General features: G+C 35.8%; 1 protein-coding gene and 1 pseudogene across 1 annotated transcript; both read right to left on the reverse strand.

Annotated features, from left to right (window-relative positions):
• Positions 1 to 13,930: 13,930 nt before the first annotated feature.
• Positions 13,931 to 15,047, reverse strand: LOC140675767 (uncharacterized). The gene is made up of 3 exons (XM_072910381.1): positions 14,819 to 15,047; positions 14,200 to 14,366; positions 13,931 to 13,945 (listed from the first exon to the last, which is right to left on the reverse strand). The coding sequence occupies exons 1-3, from the start codon at positions 15,045 to 15,047 to the stop codon at positions 13,931 to 13,933; spliced, it is 411 nt and encodes a 136-aa protein (XP_072766482.1).
• Positions 15,048 to 15,503: 456 nt separating this feature from the next.
• LOC140675768 (uncharacterized) lies at positions 15,504 to 16,586 on the reverse strand (annotated as a pseudogene).
• Between the last annotated feature and the right edge of the window lie 7,569 nt (positions 16,587 to 24,155).

Below are 24,155 nucleotides of genomic sequence, written 5' to 3' on the forward strand. Positions count from 1 at the left end.
ATTTGAAGAGATTCGTGCTGTGAGGGTACACGCAATTAATATTTACTCATTAATTCTCGGACTATTTTGTAGCGAGTGTCGAAATCCGTTATATCAAATATTACCTTGTAATATGTGTCCGATTTATATAACATAAGTCTTATGTGTAAAAACAACAAAAACTATTATTGTGTAAATGTAGCGTGGATGAATTGTACACGCACATACACCGAGATGTTTTTGAAAAGGATGTACCGGCGCCGCGAGAGAGAGTTATACGCATGGGTGCGTGATGATCTTTGGAGCGACACTCCCGAGAACCGGAGGTGCGAGGAGGTGACTCCTCAGTTTAACGAGGATCGTCTTTGTTTGCGGAAACTCTTTTGTAAGCTTCCGTATGAGATGTGGGAGACAGAGGAACCGTGGCTCCCTGAAACTCCGCAGGAGGACTCCAGGTCATCAGATGAGAGAGACTCCGAATAGATTGTATTTATAATTTTTATCATTTTAGAAAATATTTTTTAAGATGTTAATAAAATTAAAATTATGTTTTTTCTGTTTCAGAGCTGTTACCCTAGATCATTATTTTAATTTTCTTAAATTTTCTATTATAATTTTAATTCTTTTTATATTTTTATATTATAATAATTTTAACACATACACAAACACACACACACACACACACACACACACACACACACATTATATGTATGAAAACACATTTTGAATAAAAATTATATATATTAAACATATATATCGCTTTGCATCTTCTTTATAAAATACTATCCTTCTTCCTATATATATTATATAATAAGTTACATTTATATATATATATATATATATATATTTTTTTTTTAATCGAAATGCGTATAGTTAATCTGAGCTATTATATTGGAAATGTGTCACGAATACTTTTATAATATCTTAATATAATAAATTTTAATAATAAATTACATTTATATTTCTTTTACTGCAGTCTTCTCCTTTGCTCTCTCCTTTCCTTACCATCATGCTCTCTCCTTTCCTTATACATCATACTTCTCCTTGTCCTACGCCTATAGCGCTGTCCTTTTCTCACCATACGCGCTCTCCTTCCCGCTATCCTCCTTCCTTTCTATTCTTTCTCTCGCACCCATATCTCCTTTTCCTACCATCATGCTCTCCTTTTCCTATCATCATGCACTCCTTGTTTTACACATACAGCGCCTTCCTTCTTACACCACATCATACTCTCCTTGTCCTACGCTATATAGAACACCTATAGCACCGTCTCTCTCTCTCTCTACCGCGCTGCAAACGCCTATCGCACCGTCTCTTTCTATACCACGTTGCGAACGCCTATCGCGTCGTTACCATGGGGATATAAAATTTTATTATTATTAATCTAATTATTTATTACAAATATACATTATGGATAAACAGAGTGGGGGGTGAATATTTTATCTATAACAGTTGACATTCCTCTCTCTCACCATCAGATCTCTGCAATCAGTCGGAGAGGACACTCTCTCTACCACCCTCCACCTGCAGAACCATATGTACCCTTCCTTTCCCCCTCAATCTGGGGTACATTTAGTACCCTCCCCTTCCCCCCCACGAACACATCAGTACCGGAGGTTGAGATAAGCGGTTTCCCCGCTTACCTCACCCCCCCTCAGAACCCCCCAAAGTTAGCTCTCTCTTTACCTATCTACTTATATTTTATCTTACATTACAATTGATTTTAAAAATACTATACTCACCTTAAAAATATTTTTATTATTGTAAGTGGATTTCACACATACATAAAAATCTATTTTATACGATTCTGTTGTAGATATGCGTCCCCGGTTGCTACTGTCAAGAGGGATTTTATTGGAACAATTTTTATCAATGTGTCACAATCGAACAATGTGGAATAAGCCTACTTCTGCCAATTTAGTCGCTTAACTAACAAATCTTCCGAATCATTTTCATCACTGGCGATATCAATTACTATTAATCTATATTTAAATAGGCACTAATTTGAGAGAGAGAGAGAGAGAGAGAGAGAGAGAGAGAGAGAGAGAGAGAGAGAGAGAGAGAGAGAGAGAGAGAGAGAATAAGAAACGATCAGATTTCGCTTACTTGACATTTTATTTTAACTAACCGATCAAAATGACAACGACAGCAATGTACGAATTTCGCGTGCGTGTTTAATAAAAGTGTAAAAGATATAAAATTGGCTTTTTCTCACACAAACCTCGTCTGGGAGTTCCAACAATGACATTTTTCCTTGCACAATGCAAACCTTAATTTGAAATAACCCCGTAATGGTCGATCAAGAAGGATTAGTCGTTGATATTTAAACACTTTTGTTTACGGTCGTGTTGATCGGTCGAACGAATTTATTCATTTATAATAAAATTATTTTATCGAATCTTTGAGAAATAAACGAAAACATCACTATATGTATGTGTGAAATCCACTTACAATAATAATGAAAAAAATTTTTGAAATGAGTATAGTATTTTTAAAATCAATTGTAATGTAAGATAAAATATCTTACAAACTGTCACGTACAAATCTATATTTTATCGAATTATTGAGAAATAAACGAAAAAATCACTATATGTATGTGTGGAATCCACTTACAATAATAATGAAAATATTTTTGAGGTGAGTATATTTTTAAAATCAATTGTAATGTAAGATAAAATATCTTACAAACTGTCACGTACAAATCTATATTTTATCTTACATTACAATTGATTTTAAAAATACTATACTCATCTTAAAAATATTTTTATTATTATTGTAAGTGGATTTCACACATACATATAATGATTTTTTTCGTTTTATTTCTCAAAGACTCGATAAAATAATTTTATTATAAATGAATAAACGTTGAATAAAATTGTCTTCAATTTTTATTCATAGTAGAAATTATAAATATCATAAAACATGCCATTTATAATGACATAATTGCGGGAATTTAATTTTTAAAAATAATTTTAAAATTTGTAAAATTAATTTTATTAAGAAAATAGATATATATATATATATACAATTATAACGTTTACAGAAAACTATATAAATATTACTTAAAACATTTTTTTATGTTTCTCATTGTTTCAACGATACTTGTTTATGCACATAGCATGGACGAGCACGAATAGCGTATATTATATACCGAAGTGTTTAAATTAATTTTCGAAAATGATATTTCGTAAAATAACTTTATTATATATCGTTGAATTCGGAAAAAAATAAGCTTTAATTTGATGAAAAAAAATTAACAATTTTTGAAAAAAATATGGGTGGTGAGGGTTTTTTAAAAAAAAATAATAAAAATAAAAAATTTTTTCTCATAACTTTAAAGTACTCTTCAAACCGTTAAAATTTCATTTAACAATTGTTTTTCTATCTCTTATAGTTTCGATGATATTCGACTTTGAAAGAAAATACCACTTTTTTAAAAGAGTGTTTCACCTCCTAAACATGAATTATCGCCCATATAAAAAAATACGTGTCTCTTAGATTTTTGTGTTTAACAACATATTTCAAGAAGAATCAAATTGCTGTCGGACAGTTGTGACACTTGCCTTGTAAGTGAAAACTCTGCACACCAAATAAATACAATTCCAAACATCAACTGCGACGATAAAATAATACAAAACGATTATGATTAAAGTTTAGTGGTTATATAATATACTTGTTGTTAGGTTCACATTTCGAAACAAAACTGTTACATAACACATCTTTTAGTAAAAATGATTGATTTCAAAATTGTTCAAATTAAAGTCGTATATAGAAGGATATATAGAATGCAAGATAAAAAAAAATATTAAGTTGCTCATTGAAAATTTATTTTTTCTCGAAAACAAATTTTTAAAAACAATTATGTATTTTCTTCACATGAATTGGTTCCTTTTATTTTATGCATAAAATTATTGAGATAAGAATTGAAAAATGGACATTTTACGAGAAATTTCAAAATTTATGTAAAATGATGTCAAAATATAAAATATCTTACAAACTATTCAATTTTTTGCTATCTCATCCTTTTTACAAATATTGCGAGGAATCGATTTATGTATAAAAAATTAAGGTAATTCCATTTAAAAAACTGAGTCAAATAGATGTACGCCAAAATATAAAGTGGTGGAATGATGATGACATCATACTTTAGCTTGTCCTATCCTCCACAACTTTTATTCGAATAAATTATTTCCTAACATTTACTGTTTACAAATTATTCAGGCGTATCATTTTATTTCGAACATCATATATATATATATATATATATATATATATTAATATAATAAATCTATGATACAATTTATTAACAATTTATTATTATGGTATAATGATCATAATAATTATTTTATTTGCATACCGAAGGACAGATTTTCGAAGAACTTTAATCGTATTTAGGTTCGCAAAATGTTGTCACTGCACATTCATTTTATTCCTCATTAAAACTGCATACTTGAGATTTTTGAGGATAACCGCCTAACAATAAGCAGTGTATGTTATAAAATCATATACAAGGTGACTAATTTAACATCAAACTGTTTTGTGTAGGATAAATCTCAAAACTATTATTTTTATTTTTCTGCTATTGTATAAAATTAAATGTTTCAAAAACATTCTGCAAGAAAAGACAGAATGTGAATACTACAAAATTGTATCATAGTAAATTCATATTAGTTTTAAAGAAATATAAAATTCTTATGTATCGATATCAAGGTTAAAATAAAATAATTAAAAACTTATAGATGCCGACCGCACTAAAAAGAAACAGAGCAACCAGCCGTGTTATCATATATTTTTTTTATATTATTTGTGCTATTGATATACGACTTGTGATAGACTAAATGTTTCGGTGTAAACTTTTATTTGACAAACTACTTCAATCTAATGGATTATTTTTCAGTACTTTATTGATAGTATCCCAGTAAACACACAAGGACCATTTACGTAATAATTACATAATACACCATATGTATATGTTACAGATTATCCAAATGAAATTATAACGTATCAGTTATATCAATAATGTAATGAATCTGTAGGCATTACGTAGAATTGTTCTGTAATTTTGAGATTACTTTGTTACGTAACATTAATGTAAATTGGTGAATGTAAATGTGTGTATTCTAAAAATTTCATAAATGCTACATAACTTTAATAATGTAATTGTAACGTTTATGTTAAATACGTAACATTTACGTAAATTGGTGAATGTATATATTCTAAAAATTCCACAAATGCTACATAACTTTAATAATATATTTGTAACCTTTATGTTAAACACGTAACATTTATATAAAATTGGTGAATGTAAATGTGTAGATTCTGAAATTTTCACAAATGCTACATAACTTTAATGATATAATTGTAACGTTTATGTTAAACACGTAACATTTATATAAAATTGGTGAATGTAAATGTGTAGATTCTGAAATTTTCACGAATGCTACATAACTTTAATGATATAATTGTAACGTTTATGTTAAACACATAACATTTATGTAAACTAATGAATGTAAATGTGTATACTCTAAAATATCATATGTATATATATTTTCACATGTGTGTATATATATATATATATGTATATATATATATATATATATATATATATATATATAATAAATAAAACAATAAATAATAAAGTTAGTGCTCTTTTAAATATAAATTATTAAATAAGTTAAAAACGGCAATAGAGAGCAAAAATTAAGTCGTGTTAAACAAGTTAGGTCTTAATTAAACAATCATATAATAATTAAAACACAATAATAAGGTATATTATAGATAATATAAAAAATGACAATAATTATTACATATGTCGCATAATCTTCAACAATAAAATTACTATTAGCGGTGTTCTATATCGCATTATCATAACGCAAATCAATCCTCACATCAAAAATTACAAATGTTAAGAGAATCTTTATATCGCATTTACGTAACTCTACTCATACGAAGATATTAAACCGACAAATGTTAACAAGAAATTACAATTCAATAATATAATTATTTGGATGCGTACGTTTCGAGCTCAATCTTTGAGTCTTCATCAGCGCAAAAATTAAATCATAAATATAAAAATTTATAAATTAAAACGAGAATATTTACTAATGTGTTATGAGTATAAATGTAAAACGCTATTGTCTTATTTGTGTGAACCTACTCCCATAGATGTTTATTACAGACGAACATAGTCAACAATAAAAGAAACCACTGACCTGATAATATTGTGTGAATATCAATGTTTGTTGATATCTGTAAGAATGGGTGATGTTTTTAATATAATTAATTAAATTATGTATTGATGATCACTGTTCAAAAACTGTTATGAAGTTCACTCACTCTTTAACAATATTAGTGACGGTTGGTGACCAAATTGTTGACTCGTGTACTGTGGAGTTCGATCGTAAATGTCAAGGTATACTACAAGTTATATGTTTATATGTAATGTTTATATGTAATGTTTTCCCACCACTAAATTTCAGGAAGAGCGCCAACAATATCGTGATAGACAGCTGGTAAATTATCCGTATCAATTTGTAAATTTAGACCTTTCTTTTGTCTTTTGATAAATAGCATCTCAGAGATTAGCCTTTTAGTATAATATGGAGTCTCATCAAGTATTTTGACGTTATCCCAGTCAAAATCATGGTTAAACTCCCTTCTATGATTAGTAATTACAGAGTTTGTGTTAGTATTGTGGTGTATATGTCTTTTATGCTCTGTGATTCTAGTTTTTAACTTTCGGGATGTTTGACCAACATATGAGGCCTCACATTGGTTGCAACTAATTTTGTATACGACGTTCGTTTTTAATTCAGATGGAATGGTGTCTTTGTGAGTTCTAATTATTTTATTTAATTTGTTTATGCTATAATATGCGAGTTAACCATGATTTTGGCTGGGATAACGTCAAAATACTTGATGAGACTCCATATTATACTAAAAGGCTAATCTCTGAGATGCTATTTATCAAAAGACAAAAGAAAGGTCTAAATTTACAAATTGATACGGATAATTTACCAGCTGTCTATCACGATATTGTTGGCGCTCTTCCTGAAATTTAGTGGTGGGAAAACATTACATATAAACATTACATATAAACATATAACTTGTAGTATACCTTGACATTTACGATCGAACTCCACAGTACACGAGTCAACAATTTGGTCACCAACCGTCACTAATATTGTTAAAGAGTGAGTGAACTTCATAACAGTTTTTGAACAGTGATCATCAATACATAATTTAATTAATTATATTAAAAACATCACCCATTCTTACAGATATCAACAAACATTGATATTCACACACAATATTATCAGGTCAGTGGTTTTTTTTATTGTTGACTATGTTCGTCTGTAATAAACATCTATGGGAGTAGGTTCACACAAATAAGACAATAGCGTTTTACATTTATTACTCATAACACATTAGTAAATATTCTCGTTTTAATTTATAAATTTTTATATTTATGATTTAATTTTTGCGCTGATGAAGACTCAAAGATTGAGCTCGAAACGTACGCATCCAAATAATTATATTATTGAATTGTAATTTCTTGTTAACATTTGTCGGTTTAATATCTTCGTATGAGTAGAGTTACGTAAATGCGATATAAAGGTTCTCTTAACATTTGTAATTTTTGATATGAGGATTGATTTGCGTTATGATAATGCGATATAGAACACCGCTAATAGTAATTTTATTGTTGAAGATTGTGCGACATATGTAATAATTATTGTCATTTTTTATATTATCTATAATATACCTTATTATTGTGTTTTAATTATTATATGATTGTTTAATTAAGACCTAACTTGTTTAACACGACTTAATTTTTGCTCTCTATTGCCGTTTTTAACTTATTTAATAATTTATATTTAAGAGAGCACTGACTTTATTATTTATTGTTTTATTTAATTTATACGCAGATTGAAATATGCGTGGTAATAATTTCTCGTTTTTTATCTATATTAATTATAGATTTAACTTTAACACTGTAAAATTACTTAAGGCATGGATTAGACTTCGAAGACTCATTATATTACACAAAATCAAGGTAAAATTCCTTAAGAATTGTATATCTCACAATGTGTTTCCACATATCGAACAGTTATTATCGAAATTCAAATTGAATTCTAATAATAACAGATCATTACACAATTTCAATCGGGCGAGAAACTTATTTTTTAAAAGGTTATTAAGCATAGAACTCAGAGATTCATATTTATTTCTAAGAAGATCCTTTGATAATATCTTCCATATATCAGTGAAAATGTTTGAGGCCTTACCACTACGTATTTGTAATAATTTTTTCAATAAACAAAGTCGACCGTTATTTTCATATTTTAAAAAAGAAATAAAAAAATTTGATAATAAGTTTAGGTTCATGTTGACAAAACAGAGGACTAATGACATTATTACACCCATACGTTATTTTTGTTATTATAACCACAAAGTCACCAATGTTTATCAAAAAACTCGAACCGGTGATATCCTTTCTTCGCATGATAAGACTCAAAACATTACTCTGACAAATAATACCACGAAAGTCCACATTGAATCCGCAATTTATGAAAATATACACCCTGATTTAAATAAGATTAGAGATAGGTGGTTTATCAATCTTTCAGGAACACCTATACCTCACGATATCCAATGTTTTCTACAGCTAGGAGGTAATTTTAGTCTTCCTTCTTCCAATAAAACGTCATTAACGATTGAGCTTATAAAAAATGTAGAGAATAGCATTAACAAACTTCCTACAGATGAGAGATTACACATGAGGGGTTCTTCTAGAGACATCATAAAAACTATTCCTTCTCACACATACCCAAAAAATGAAGCAGATGATTGGTTAATTAATACACATTCTGCTACAATACAATTTCTGAAAAACAATAACAATGTAATTCTTACTAGAGCTGATAAAGGAAACGTGACAGTAGCCCTCGACAAAAATGATTATATCAACAAAGTAGAAACTTTACTTACAGACGAAACGACATACACAACAGTGAAGAAAGATCCGACAAATAAATTAATCTCTAATCTTAAGAAACTATTAGTTAGATGGAAGAACTGCCGATACATTTCCGATGCAACATATAAATCCCTATTATTCACAGATGGCACATTACCACGGGCTTATGGATTGCCAAAAATCCATAAACCAAACACACCATACAGACTAATAATATCTTCTATAAACAGCCCACTACACTCGTTAGCCGTTTTTTTACATAAGCTCATGGTTAATAATTTTCCTCCTAGTTTTGTGAAGAATAGCTTTGACATTGTTAATAGGTTGAATAACACCCACATAGATGAAGATATGGAATTTATTTCGTTAGTGGTTTCACTTTTCACTAACATTCCTTTAAATCTGGCGCTTGACAGCATTTCAAACAGATGGCAATTTTTAAGCAATAACTGTGACTTTACCGAAGCAGAGTTTTTAAATGGGATCAGGATGATCTTAAACTGTACGTATTTTACATTTAATAAAGTCACATATAGACAAACATTCGGAACTCCCATGGGCTCAATATTATCACCCATTATAGCTGACATAGTTATACAAGACTTAGAAACGAAAGCTTTGAACACGTTATATTTCAATCCCCAGGTTTATTTTAGATTTGTGGATGACATAATCATGGCTGTACCCTCTGACTCTATACATTACATACTGAATAGTTTTAATTCTCAACATGACAGATTACAATTCATTATAGAAATAGAGAAGTGTAGAAGGAATAATAAGGAGATGGAAAGAAGAAGTGGAGAAGGTGATGAGAGAGGGAATGAAGGGGTGGCTAGAGGAGATGAAAAAGGAGTTGAGAGGGTTAGAAGAGAGGTGGAAGGAGGAGAGGGAGGAATTAAAGAATTATATTAAAGGATTAGAGAAAAGGGTAATAGAATTAGAAAAAGATAGGGGGAAAGGGGAAGAAGGGGACGGGGGGAAAAAAGAGGGGAAGGAGGGGAGATGATGAAAAGAGTGAAAGAAATGGAAAGGAAGATGGAGATGAAGGATAGGGAAGAAAGAAGGAAAAACATAATAATAAGAGGGGCAAAGATACAGGAAGGGAAAAGGAAGGAGGTGGTGGAAGAGATTTTAAGAGATATAGGGGCGGAGGTAAGAGTAAAGGAGGTAAAAAGATTAGGAGGTGACAGAGAAAAAGATAGGGAAATGGTCTTAGTGAGGTTAGAGGACGAGTAACAGAGAAGGGAGGTATGGAAGAAAAAGAGTGGACTAAGGGGGAGGAAAGAAAGAATTTTGGAAGATTGGACATGGCAAGAAAGGAGGATGAGATGGAAAATGGAGGAAATTGCGAGAAAGGAAGAAAAAGCAGGAAAGAGAATAAGGATGATGTATGGGAGAATGATGATAGAAGATAGGTGGTGGAGATGGGATGAAGAAGAGGGAGATTTGATAGATGAGAAAGGAAGGAAAAGAGGGGAGGAACAAAGGGAAAACTAAGAAATAGGGTAGGTGAAGGGAAGAAAAAAGCAGAAAAGGAGGGAAGAGAGAGGGAGGGGGAGAGAGGAGGGGAAGAGGAAGAGAAAGGATGGAAAGTGGTTTTTTAGAATGTGGCAGGTTTGAAGAAAAAAGACGAAGAATTTTGGAAAGGTTTGAGAGAGTGGGATGTGGTAGTGTTATCAGAGACATGGATAGACGAGAAAGGTTGGGAGAGAATGAAAAATAGGTTACCGAGGGAACTAAAATGGGGGGTTCAAGCAACGAAAAGGGAAGGGAAGAGAGGGAGACCGAAAGGAGATATGCTGATGGGGATAAGGAAAGAGTGGATGGAAAAAGGAAGTGAGATAGAAAGGGCAGTGGAAGGCATGATGGTGGGCGAGGTGAGATGGGGGGAAGAAAGATAGAGGGTGATAGGAGTATATGTGGGGAAGGGAGTAGGGAGGATAATAAGGGATTTAGAGAGATGGGTGAGAGTGGGGGAAGGGAAAATAAAAACGTTAATAGAGGATGATTTCAATGCCAGAACGGCGGAGGAGGGAGGAAGAACAGTTGGGAAGGAGTAGGAGAGAAGAAGGCATTCAAAAGATAAGAGGAATAGAGAGGGTAGATATCTGATAGAATTTCTGGAGGAATGGGGGCTGGAAATCTTAAATGGAAGAATGAAAGGGGACGAAGAAGGGGAGTTCACGTTTACAGGAGGGAAGGGGGATATGGTGATTGACTATGTGATAGAAGATAGGGAGGTAGAAGAAAAGATAGGGAGTTTGGGTAGGGGACAAGATAGACTCAGACCATCATCCGCTAGAGGTAAGAGGAGAAGGAAGAGGTAAGGAAAAGAGGGAAAAAAGAGAGAGGATCTGGAGGGTATATGGGATGAGAGGGGTATAAAGAATTTCAGAGAAAAGATGGGAGAAATAGAACGAAGAGAAAAGGAGAACGAAGGAGGAAATGGAAAGGATAAAAGAGGCGATAAAGGAGACGGAGGAGGAAAGGGGGAGAAGGGATAAAGGGAAAGAAGGTTGGTGGGATGTGGAGTGTAGGGAAAAGAAGAGAGAGGTGAGGAGGGAATTAAGGGCATGGAGGAGAGAAAGAGGGGAGGGAGAAAGGTACAAGAAGAGGAAGGGGGAGTATAAGGAGTGCGAAAGGAAAAGGAAAGAAGATAATGAAAAATGCAGATAATGAGAAAAGGGCAAGGGAAATTAAAAGAGAGGGAGAAGTGTGGATTTAGTGAATAGAGAAAGGAAAAGGGATAAGAAGAGAGTGAATGAAGAGATCGAGATGGAGGAGTGGAGAGAACACTTTATGAGGATATTAGGAGGAGTTGAGGAAAGAGTGGTGAGAGGATATAGGGTGAGGAGGAGGGGGGGAGGAAGAAAAGGAGGAGATAAGTATAGAAGAGTTTAGAGGGGTAATAGGGAGAATAAAAAATGGGAAGGCAGCGGAGTTAGATGGGATTCCAGGGGAAGTGTGGAAATATGGGGGAAGGGGGTTAGAGAAGTGGGCAAGGGAGTTTTGTAATAGAGAATGGAGAGGAGAAGGGTGGCCGGAGAGGTGGAAAGAGGGTGTAATAGTTTCGATAGTAAAAAAGGAGGAGGGGGAAAGAGTGGGAGACTACAGAGGGGTGACACTGATGCCAACGCTATACAAGGTGTACACGGCTTTACTAGCGGAGAGACTGAGAGAAGAAGTGGAAGGGAAAGAAATAGTACCGCCAAATCAGACGGGTTTCAGGAAGGGGATGGGAACGATGGATAATGTGTACGTTTTAAACTTTCTGATAGGGAGGCAGTTGGAGGGGAGAAAGGGAGGAATGGTGGCTTTATTCGTTGATCTGAGAGCGGCATTTGATTCGATAGATAGAGGGATAGTAGTGGAAATGATGAGATGACGGGGGGGTAAAAGAGGGATTGATAGGAAGGATAGAGGAGGTACTGGGAGAGACAAAATGTAGGGTAAAAGTAGGTCAGGGAATGGGAGAGAGTTTCTGGACGGGGAGGGGGCTGAGACAAGGATGTATATTAATGATGTTATTTAATATAATAATTGCGGATCTGGAGGAAGCGATGAGTAAAGTAAGGTGGGGAGGGGTTGCTCTAGGAAGAGTGAAGTTAATACACGCTGGCGTATGCAGATGATTTGGTATTGGTGGCGGAAGAGGAGGAAGGAATGAGGAGCATGATGGATAGGCTAGAGAGGTATATGGATAGAAAGGGGTTGGAAGTGAATATAGGGAAGACAAAGATCATGAGATTTAAGAGAAGAAGAGGAGGAAGATTATCAAAGAAGATCTGGAGATGGAAGGGGAAGGAGGTAGAAGAGGTAAAGGAGTTTAAATACTTAGGATATTTGTTGCAGAGGAATGGGGGACAGAAGACGCAAATAAGTGATAGGGTCAGGAGGGCCGCGGCAATAATGGGACAGGTTTGGGGGATAGGAAGGAGAAGATTTGGAAGGGACTGGGGAAGGAGGATATGGCTGTTTGATAGGTTGGTTTGGACGGTATTGGAATATGGCGTAGAGATATGGGGATGGAATGAGAGGGAAGGGATAGAGAGAATAGAGAAGATAGAGATACCTAAGGTGGGTACTAGGAGTGGACATTAGGATGCCGGGATACATGATAAAGGAAGAGCTACAGAGGGAGAAATTAAGAGTTAGAGCGGGAAGAAGAGCATGGGGATACGAAAAAAGGTTAAGAGAAGGGAGGGGGGGTGAATTAACAAGGGAGTGCCTAAAAGAATTAAGGGACAGTAAAGTAGGGGAGGTGGGAGGAGGAAAGAGAAGGTTTTTTCAAGGATAGAGGGATAAGAGTGGAAGAAATAGAAGAAAAGGAGGAGAGGGGAGAAGACTGGTATAAGGGTATAGAAGATAGAGATAAGGAGAGGCAGAGGAAAGAAAGAAGGGGAAAGATGGAGGAGGCAAGATTTAATAGATGATATAAAGAGGTTAAGGGGGAAGGGATACCAGGATATTTAAAGAAGGACTGGGGAGAGAGCAGATGAAGAAGGGTGGCAAGGTTTAGATTAGGAGAAGAGATGAAGGAATGTAGATACTGGGAAGAAGAGAGGAAAAGACAATGTAGACTATGTGGAGAACAGGAGGAGACGTGGGAACATGTATGGGAGAGTTGTAGAAGCTGGATGAGGGGAGAGGGGAGCTGGCAGGATAATGTGAGATGGGTGCTGAGAGAGGAGGGGGAGGGAGAGGAATGGATGAGGTAGGTGGAGAGAGAGAGAGCTGGGAGAGAGGAGAGTAATAAAGATGAGAATGAACGAAGAGGAGAGAATGAGAGTGAATGGTAGGATGAGAGCAGAGAAGGGAATCGAGGGAATAGAAAGTAAAAGAAAATGAAATTCATATAAGGCAAGAGGAAGCGGAAGTCCAGCGGAGAGAGGGTAGTGTGTGTGTGTAGGGGGGGCATGCGATTGGGAGAAATATGGGGTCGCAATCGCATGCCCGTCAAAAAACGTTTTAGGCTAAGTTAGGCTAAGTTTAGTGGTAAGATACTGTGTAAGATTTTTGTAAGAGATTGAAATCCCCAAGGGGAGTCAATAAATCTATATATCTATCTATATATATATATATATATATATATATATATATATTCATTCATGTCAATTTATGTATATTTTTATTATGTTATATGTTTATAATAAATTATTTTTATGTATCCAAAAGTTGTGCGATTTATCAAGTCCCAGCCATTTCACAAAAACTTCATCTCCTTTTTTGAGTATTACCTTTTCCACGAGATATACGTCGGGATTAGCAACGTTATGTAGCTCGTATTTGTAGAATCCTCCGGTTACTGGATTTCCGCGCAAATCTTTGAGTAGATATGTCGCGGGATTAGTATTCTGTATTTTGACAATTTTAAACACTTCGGTCGACCAATTTGGTGTGTAACCTTTATCAAAAATGGTTTTGAATTTACTCACACGTATCGAATCACCTACTTTGAATCTCGCTGAAGCAGCAATTTTTACATTGTTGTATACTGTATTTAAAAGTCTATCAGCGATTGTAGGAGTGACATCGATAGGTTTCATATTGATAGTGCGATGTTTTCGCGCGTTATATTCTGCAACGAGTCGGGATAAAGCGTCGATCCACTTGTAATTACCATTTAGCGTAAACAATTTCCACATATTGTTCTTTAAAGTGCGGTTGAATCGTTTCACGATCGAGGCTTTCATGATGGAATACGTTAAATAATGATTAATGTTATGTTTCTTCATGAGTTTTTGCACATTTGCATTGTAAATTCCTTTCCTCCGTCTGTTTGAAAATTTTTCGGACATCTTCCACTATCTCGAATTAGTTTCGCAATCGTTTCAGACATTTCGTTTCTGCTTTTACTTTTGAGCGGTGTAGCCCACGCATACTTGCTCATCACATCGATAACAGTGAGTATGTAATTGAAACCTTTGTTGACTCGTGCATAAGGACGCATCTCAACCACGTCTGCCTGCCACATATCATCGTATCCACGTACTATGACGCGTCTATGCGGAAAATTTCTTTTCGCCGGAGCGTGCAATTCTTCCACGAGCTGTCGCTTTTCAGAGTGGTTTTTCTTTTCTTGCATGTTTGATCGTTGCATATTTCATAATAATGTAAAAGTTCATGTATGATTTTTTATGTATCTTTTCCTGAGTCGGATGTAATTTGCACACGTGTCTGAAGCATTTTCTGCATTTCATGCATCATTATCTGAAGCGTTTGCACGTGCGTTTCGAGCGCAATAATTGTTTCCTCAATTTCTTTCTGCCGATTTCTCAAAAGTTCAACACTCATTTCAACGTACCGTTTGTTAGCAGCATCGTTATCATCTTCCGGTTGCGCTACACGTCGTATCTTGCGCAACCTTACGTCAAAGCCGGTACTAGTCAGACACAGAGCGTTATCTCGCACATAATTTCTTAGTAATCCGTTCCATTCATAGTATACATTATTCGACGTACCGAGTGATATTCCAAATTTATTAATTGGCATTTCAATACCAAATGTTTTGACAGAATGACTAGTATCGTCAACATGTTGTTTAATTTATAATAAGACCCGCCTCGTGAAGCTCTTCGATAATTGACATGAATTCATTGCCATGGGCATTGTTACCTGCTTGACGCGAAGCTTCCAACAGCCGCAAACGATCTACCAATTCGTTGGGATCGTTCCAATGCCGTATTCAATTTTATTCTCACTCAGTGTCATAGTGCGTGGTAGGTTTATACCTTTTCCAATTTTTCTTTTGACAGGAAATAATGAAGCGATTATATATTTATATTTGTATCCTTTGTTACTTAATACTGGATTACGCACATTGCTATCACGTCTATGCGCGTTTGTCGCCAATAATATACTTTTATATTTATGCATATCGTTCTCTGTATATACAGCATCGTCGGGAATTCTTTTGAAAATTAATTCGTAGAGACCCGGCATCCCCGCATATTTTACTCCATTGATGATTATATTATCATTCTTATCCACTTCGAAATGTTTATCGCCGAGCATCATTCCTTCGTCGGAAAATTTAACACCGTATACGTATTCCATCTCGTTATTTTCATCTTGGCTCAAAATTGCTCCGATATATCTTTGTCCGAGCGGACCAAGATGTTCTCGCAACATATTCTGACTATCGGATGTTTGTAATTGACGTTAAACCGACGTCACAACCGCTTTGGGTGTGGTCTCAAAAATTTCTTCAACGGAAGGAAACGAGATTATTTGAGGTTGTTGTACAGCTTTTATCGGAGTCGATTGTTTCATTTGCTTTGATTGATTTGGTATAGAAGTTATCAATGAATCGTTTGATCGTTTCCGTCCTTCATTTGATTTTTTTTCATAAGTCAGTGAAATGTTCGATCGTTTCTGCATTATGCTCTCTTGTTCTTCTCTGGGTACCAAACAACTCCACTTTCGATGCATCAGATTTCACATCGATGGTATTTTCAACAATTTGTTTTAGAGGTTCAGTGATTGGCTTAAAATGTCTCTCCAAAGTGACGTCTTCCTCAATTTTACCAGTTTTTAAAGCGTGATATTTTTTGCGAATTGATTCGCTCGTTTTTGCAATCTCTCTCACAATCTTTTCACGTTCATCATCATTGTTGTTTATCATGATCGATATTTTGTAGATGTTGTTAGACTGATGTGTCGACAGCGACTAACCTCTCTACGGTGTCGCAAATTCATTAAATCCTTTTCTATATCGTCCATTGGTCAGCGAGTTGTCTTTATCAATAACTATGAATCCATACTTGTGCTGTCAGCATTTCTGGCATAATGCGTGAAAATCGTCGTATGATATGTCAGTATTTACATGATCATTGTACACATGTTTCAGGTTTGTACTATCCTGTTGAAATAAAATCAACAGATTCGCATTGTCGCGTATAAGATGCTTGGGTATCTTGGCATACGTTTGACAAAGATAGAAACAGTCAACACTCGAGTGTCGGCCCATTGCAAAGTATTCTCTTATCGTATTTTGTTTATTGCACGCCACGTCATCAAAGATAAAAATAAAATTCGGAAGCGCCTCGCTTGCAGCAACGACTTTATTATTATTAGAGAATGTGAAATAACCAATTTCATTTATCAGTTTCAATAACTTTTCCAAATATTGATATTTCGGTTGTTGAAGCGATTTTGAGTGTACGTACAGGTTTTCAAAACGAACACCGTACGGACTTTCAATTAGACTTATCAATACATTAGTCTTACCACAATTTAAAGGACCGCAAATAATACCGCGTACAGTAATTGGTAACATATTTCCATGCTTGCGTATTTCTTTTTCAAGCATTAGTCTATTATCAAAGTTTGTAACTTTGATTATCGTCGCTTGCCACACAAACCGCATTTTGAGAATGAATCATGGGAGGACCTATTTATAGATGCGCATCGAATCGAAACCGCTCAGTATTGAAAATGTTTTTTCATCTGTCGGACGACTGTCATATTCTCGAGTTTACCTCTGAACAGTTGCAATATATACCAAAGATTATTTTATTGAGACAATTTAGCCGCTACGTGGAACGACTGTGGGACAAACTTCCCGAACATATAAAGGCTGATTCTGAAGTACAACGGTATCGATAGATGTTTGCGACATTATAATTTACCGTGGCAGCAAACACATATCGACGGTCCAGCACCATTTATTAAAGATTGCTACGAATGTCAGCGAGAATTATAAGAAGTAGCGGTCTATTGAATCGTGTGATAAACGCGCTTCCTATGGAATTGCATATTCCTGGATGTCAGTTTTGCGAACCGGGAACTCGTTTAAAAGAACGATTGGCTAGAGGCGATCGAGGTATCAATCCATTGGACGCTGCGTGTCGCGACCACGATATAGCTTACTCGCGAAGCAACGACCTCGGCGAACGACACGTTGCGGATCGTATACTAGCTGTGAAGGCGCGGGAACGTATTACCGCGAGGGATTTGACTCTTGGTGAAAGAGCGGCTGCTATGGCTGTTTGGACGGCTATGAAGGCAAGAACGAAATTTGGTATGAGAATGAAGATGAAAAAATCATCGAAAATGAAAAATATGTTGGAAAAACGAATACTTCCAGTAGCGAAGCGTGGTGGTATTTTACCGATTTTACCATTGTTGGGAGTAGTCGGTTCTTTGGCTGGTAGAACAGCGAGAATCGCAAAGGCTGTAAACGATAGCAAAACCGCACAACGCCAATTCGAAGAAATGCAACGTCACAATCGTCCTATGGAAGGTCGTGGACTTTATTATCTCGCTCCGTACAAGCGTGAACAAGGGTTCTCAACGACTGCTAAGAAAAAAAACGTTAAAAATGCCTGCGGATGTAACAACTAACGTACAATTGAAACAACTTGCAAGTCGTATGCGCATACCTCTCTTTAGAGGTGTTTTCATGCGCAATAATTTACCGATAAGCGGCGTGCGACGAAACAAGAGCTGCATTGTCAATTTGAACGACGTTGAGGGTCCTGGTACTCATTGGGTAGCATACGCAAAGAGGGGAGATAATGTTGTGTATTTTAATAGTTTTGGAAATCTTCGACGCCCGAGGAATTGGTGCAATATTTTGGACAGAATGTAACAAAAATTGAATATAATCATGCGTCTTATCAAAATTATAATCAGAGTATTTGCGGACAATTGTGTCTACAATTTCTTCAAACGATTAAATTTAAAGCCTAACACTCTACTGTCGTGACTCAGTATTCGACATGTCACTGACACTTACGTTGACTGGTAAGAGTAGCGTTCTTGCCGTAAGCTACTTTCCAGCCATAGATTTGAACGATGATGATTACGAACTTGGTTTAACGGATTTTGAAACTTATAATACGAACGTCAATTCTTCAAATAATAAATTTTATTTTGACAACGACGACAAGAAAATTACGATTCCCGAAGAATCGTACGAATTGCATGGTATAAATGAATATCTAACGCATGCAATTTTACAATACGATCCCCACAACATTGTTAATAACAATGATGAGAAATATCCAATAGTGATTCGCGCTAATCATAATACGTTGAAAAGTGAAATTAAATGCACATACAGAATACATTTTAATAAGCCCAACAACATAGGATCGTTGGGATTCTCGAATCGTGTATTGCAGCCGCGGAAATGGTACGAATCAGATGTGCCGATAAATATTATTAACGTAAACATTATTCGTATAGAATGCAATGTGACCGCTGGTGCATATAGCAATAGTAAGCGCGTACACACGATACATGAATTTTCTTCGAGTGTACCACCGGCATATAAGATATCGGAAACGCCCGCGCAAATCATTTATCTACCGTCGTGCGAAGCATTACTGATTTAACGATACGTGTTGTGGATCAGGAGGGTCGATTGCTTGATTTTCGAGGAGAGGAAATTACCGTACGATTGCACGTACGACGACGTCAAAAATAGTATGTTCGTGTTGAATGAAACGGAGCACGCGAGAGACAATATCTTTACGAGGGACAATACTTTTGCGAGGAGGCGAGCGGTGTCTGGTGACAATATTCAGGTGTCTGGTTACGCTAAAAAGAAGCTCAACGCGTTGAATCGTGAATTTTTAAAGTTTTTGAGATTTGTCGTACGAAATAATTGAAAAAATGATTGACATTTTGAACATTGGAAGTGAACCGATCTTTGACGACCGTATAGTAAAGATTGAAACTTATACGTACAATCCATACGCAAATACAACACTTGAATATAGCGATGAGATACGGATACCTATACAGCATCAGGATTTGTACACGTTGCCGTGCGAAAGCTTCTTTTACGTCGAAGGAAAATTGACGATAAGGAAAAAGGATGAACTAATGATATTGGGAAATAATTGCGTTGCATTCATGTTTGATGAACTTCGATATGAACTCAACGGTGTGGAAATTGATCGCAACAGAAACGTTGGAATAACTTGCACGATTAAAAACTACATTTCCCTTACGCACGAGAGAAGTAGAGAAAGTACACGCGAGAATCGGTCTTATTATCGAGACATTGGATAACGACTATAATGACGTTCCTGCTTTAGATAAATTAGATGCTACTCTGCGTTGCGATAGACATATACGAAATTGTGCTTTACAGAATATATTTAAAATATTCAATTGGTGGTCGAATCATCATCATAAAGGTTCAACCAATCTATATTTATAATAAACTATTGTTAAAATACATGCGTGTTATTATTATTATCTTTTTTATTCTCTCCTTGTAGCATGTATTATATTACAGTACGTGATGCATTTTTCTATTAGTCTGCATTTTAGCAGACAATAGACGTGGAATTTTTAACATCTTTGAACACAAAAATGTCAAAATTCATGTCGTTCATGGTTCGCTTGATGTTGATCGGCGTTCGTTTGGTGTACGATAATGGTTCAAACATGGTTCGATAGATGTTCCTCGCGATTCGATAGATGTTTGTTTGATGTATAATTATGGTTCAAACATAGTTTGATAGATATTCATCGTGGTTCGATAGATGTTTGTTTGATGTATGATAGTGGTTCAAACATGGATCGATCTGTAGCAAGTATTATATCTCTTAGCCATGTCTTAGCCGTGTATACATTTGTGTGGTGAGTATTACATTTCAGTACGTGATGCTGCTGCATCTGGTATTATATTTCAAGTCATGATATTAAGATATTTATTTGATGATGTATGATAGGGTTCAAACATGTTTAGATCAATGTTGATCAATGTTTCAATTGATGTTGATCAATGTTCAATAGATGTCAGATGCTTATTTGATTGTGTCGCTATTTAATTATAATTATCTGTATGAATGCTGTGTAGAGTTACAGTTTGCGTCAGTTTTTAATTCTTTATCAGCTGTGAAGAGTAAGCATTTGTTGCTAACTCTTATGTCATGCTCATCCCCTACACTATTTTTTTTACCGAGACGTTACCTAGCCTCCGCTGGAGCTTTCATAAAGTGTCTGTCTGTGATCCAGTGAAGTGACGTGATTCGATAAAAGTTAAAAAAAATGTCAAGCATAATGTCCTTTCTGGATGCTATTTTCGAAACTGGATATTGTCGCGTGGAACTTCGCTGGGTCAGAAATTTGGCCCGCGCTCTGTTCCGAGCGTTGCTGGATGTACTATTCGAGGATGTAAGTAGTTTTTATTATTTTATACGCTCTTATTTACAATATATTTATATTTATATTTATACGCTTTTATCTTTTACAGCATTACCAATATCGTTACTACCACATCTCATTCGGTGATGTAAGTAGTTTTTATTATTTTTATACGCTTTATCTTTTATTTATAATATATTTATGTTTTTTTTCTTTTACAGGAATATAAATGTTATCATAACCTCATCCCGGGATACATAAACATCGCGCACATGTAGGAGGTGCGTCGGGAGCGGACCTTCCGCCGCGAATATGCGGAATTCGAGGATTTGTGGGGCGATGGCTCCCGTGCTCGCCTCTTAGACGAGTTTTTCCCATACTTCTACACGGACGTATTTGACCTCCGCAGATTATTCGGAAAGGAGCCCCTTGTATTGTAAGTATTTATATAATATGCTCAAAAGTTTGTGTATTTTTAAAGTACTAATAAAGACGTTCATTTTTTTGTTACAGAAGCAGCCGTCGCGCATTCCCCCTCTTCCTCTACCCCACTAATTTTTAGTTTTTTATATCTTTTTTTATATTTTTATACAGGGTGTCCCAGAACAACCTTCCGTCCATTAAAATGACGTACTCCTGACACAATTCTAAGACAATTTTTCCTTTACCAAAATTTGATTTAAAGCGTAGTTTTTGAGTTATAAGCGAAAATAGTTAGCAAATCACGCGTCGAGTATAGAAGGCAGCCAGGAGCGGCGCGGCGCACCGCGAGCGCGGGCGCAGCTGACCATCCGACGAGTGATTACCGCCGCATGAGTCAAAATCGCTAACTATTTTATGTTATAACACAAAATTATGCTTAAAATAAAATTTTGGTAAAGAAGAAAATGTCGTATAATTACGTCAGGAATAAGTGTTCCTTAAAATAACGTCGGACGCTGCGATCAGCTGATTGCTACGTGTAGCAATCGGCTGTGTCTGTCAGCTGAGCTGGAAAATCAATATATCGATCGGTCTGAAGTCGTCGACGACAATGTCGATGACAATCGAAGGAGCGTCGCCGTCGCCGTCGCGAAGACGGTTATCTCTCTCTCTCTCCTTTGTCTCTCTCTCTCTCTCTCTCTCTCTCTTTCTCTCTCTCTCTCTCTCTCTCTCTCTCTCTCTCTCACTCACTCTCACTCACTCACTCACTCACTCACTCACTCACTCCCTCCCTCCCTCCCTCCCTCCCTCACTCCCTCACTCCCTCACTCACTCACTCACTCACTCCCTCACTCACTCACTCACTCACTCACTCACTCACTCCCTCACTCACTCACTCACTCACTCTGTCCTTTTCTTTTACACACACACTCAGCCATACACACATCGCGTGTAGCAATCAGCTGATCGCAGCGTCCGACGTTATTTAAACCCTTATTCCTGACGTAATTATAAGACATTTTCTTCTTTACCAAAATTTTATTTAAAGCATAATTTTATGTTATAAGATAAAATAGTTTTAGCGACTCATGCGGCGGTAATCACTCGTCCGACGGTCAGCTGCGCCAGCGCTCGCGGTGTCTTCTATACTCGACGCGTGATTTGCTAACTATTTTCGCTTATAACTCAAAAACTACGCTTTAAATCAAATTTTGGTAAAGGAAAAATTGTCTTAGAATTGTGTCAGGACTACGTCATTTTACGGACGGAAGGTTGTTCTGGGACACCCTGTATATTTTATATTGTAGATTTAGTATCTCTTTATATCTTTTTTATTTTATATTTTTATATTTTATATTATATTTTTAAATTTTATATATTATATTTTTAATTTTAAAACACACACACCCACCTTATATGTATACATACACACTTTTGTTGAATAAAAATTATATATATATTTTAAACACGTACAATTGCTTGCGCCTTCTTCAATCTATCCCATCCTTCTTCCTCCATATTATATATGTAGGATATTTTTATTTTTAGCATTGTAATTTTATTTTGTCGGTCTTGATGTATTATATTCCGTGTTATATTTCGACCGTTATTCTATTTTCGACCTTGACAAAGACAGGTATCCGCTGTTTTCTGTATATGTTATGATTGCCGCCGGGTAACATATAATCTGTATTCGTTTTTCAAAAATTCGTCCGTCGCCGATCGAAGAAAGAGAACTGACGAGAGAGTCTGCGGAGAAACGCGAGAGAGAAAAGAGCACCGAGCGCGCAATTGCGAGTTCTGTCCGAGACCTAATTATCTGTACACATCATTGAATTGAATAAACTATCGTTTAACATTAACTATATTATTTCATCAATCAATTAATCTTACATATAATAAGATAATATTTAATATATATAATAAGATATAATTATATATTTAGATATAATAAATTAATATTTAATATATAAAAATTTAATATATAAAAACTTAACATAAAATAAATTTATTTTCTCGCGTACGCCTTAGCCTCCGTCTTATCGCGCTTCCGCTATCCTTTCTCCACACCCTCCTTCTTTCTCTTTCACACTATCTTTCTATTGTAATCTTCTCTTTTTCCCACCACGCGCGCTCTCCTTGTTCTACACTATGTACAATGCACATAGCGCTCTCTTTATCCTATCCTATACCACACGTCTATCACTCCGTCTCCGTTTACCACGTTGCGAACACCTATCGCGCCGTCTCTCTCTACCGTGTTGCGAACACCTATCGCGCCGTCTCTTTCTCTATCGCGTTGTGAACGCCTATCGCGCCGTCTCTCTCTCTCTCTCTCTCTCTCTTTCTCTCTCTATCGTGTTGCGAACACATATCACGCTGTCTCTCTCTATCCCTCTCGTGGACCCATCGGCTGCACCGCGGACCTTTCTCCCCTCTCCGCTGTCCCATCGCCTACCGGTTGTGTCGCGGACCTCTCTCTTCTCTCCGCTGTCCCCTCGTCTGCCAACCGCACCGCGGACCTCTTTCCCTTCTCCGCAAACTCCTCGCTAACCAACCGCGCCGCGGACCTGCAACTGTGTCGCGGACCCTTTGACTTTATATAAGTATGGACTGCTAATACTCCCACTTTTCCCATTAGAGCAAGTGAGAGGTCTTTTAGCCA

Source organism: Anoplolepis gracilipes, unplaced genomic scaffold, assembly GCF_047496725.1.
Source record: "Anoplolepis gracilipes unplaced genomic scaffold, ASM4749672v1 Contig18, whole genome shotgun sequence".
NCBI classification, from domain to species: domain Eukaryota; kingdom Metazoa; phylum Arthropoda; class Insecta; order Hymenoptera; family Formicidae; genus Anoplolepis; species Anoplolepis gracilipes.

Coding starts and splice junctions, on each gene's coding strand:
- LOC140675767 (XM_072910381.1), bottom strand. CDS start 15,047: ATGCAAGAAAAGAAAAACCACTCTGAAAAGCGACAGCTCGTGGAAGAA. Junction 14,367..14,818: donor GTGGGCTACACCGCTCAAAA/GTAAAAGCAGAA, acceptor TTTTTGATAAAG/GTTACACACCAAATTGGTCG.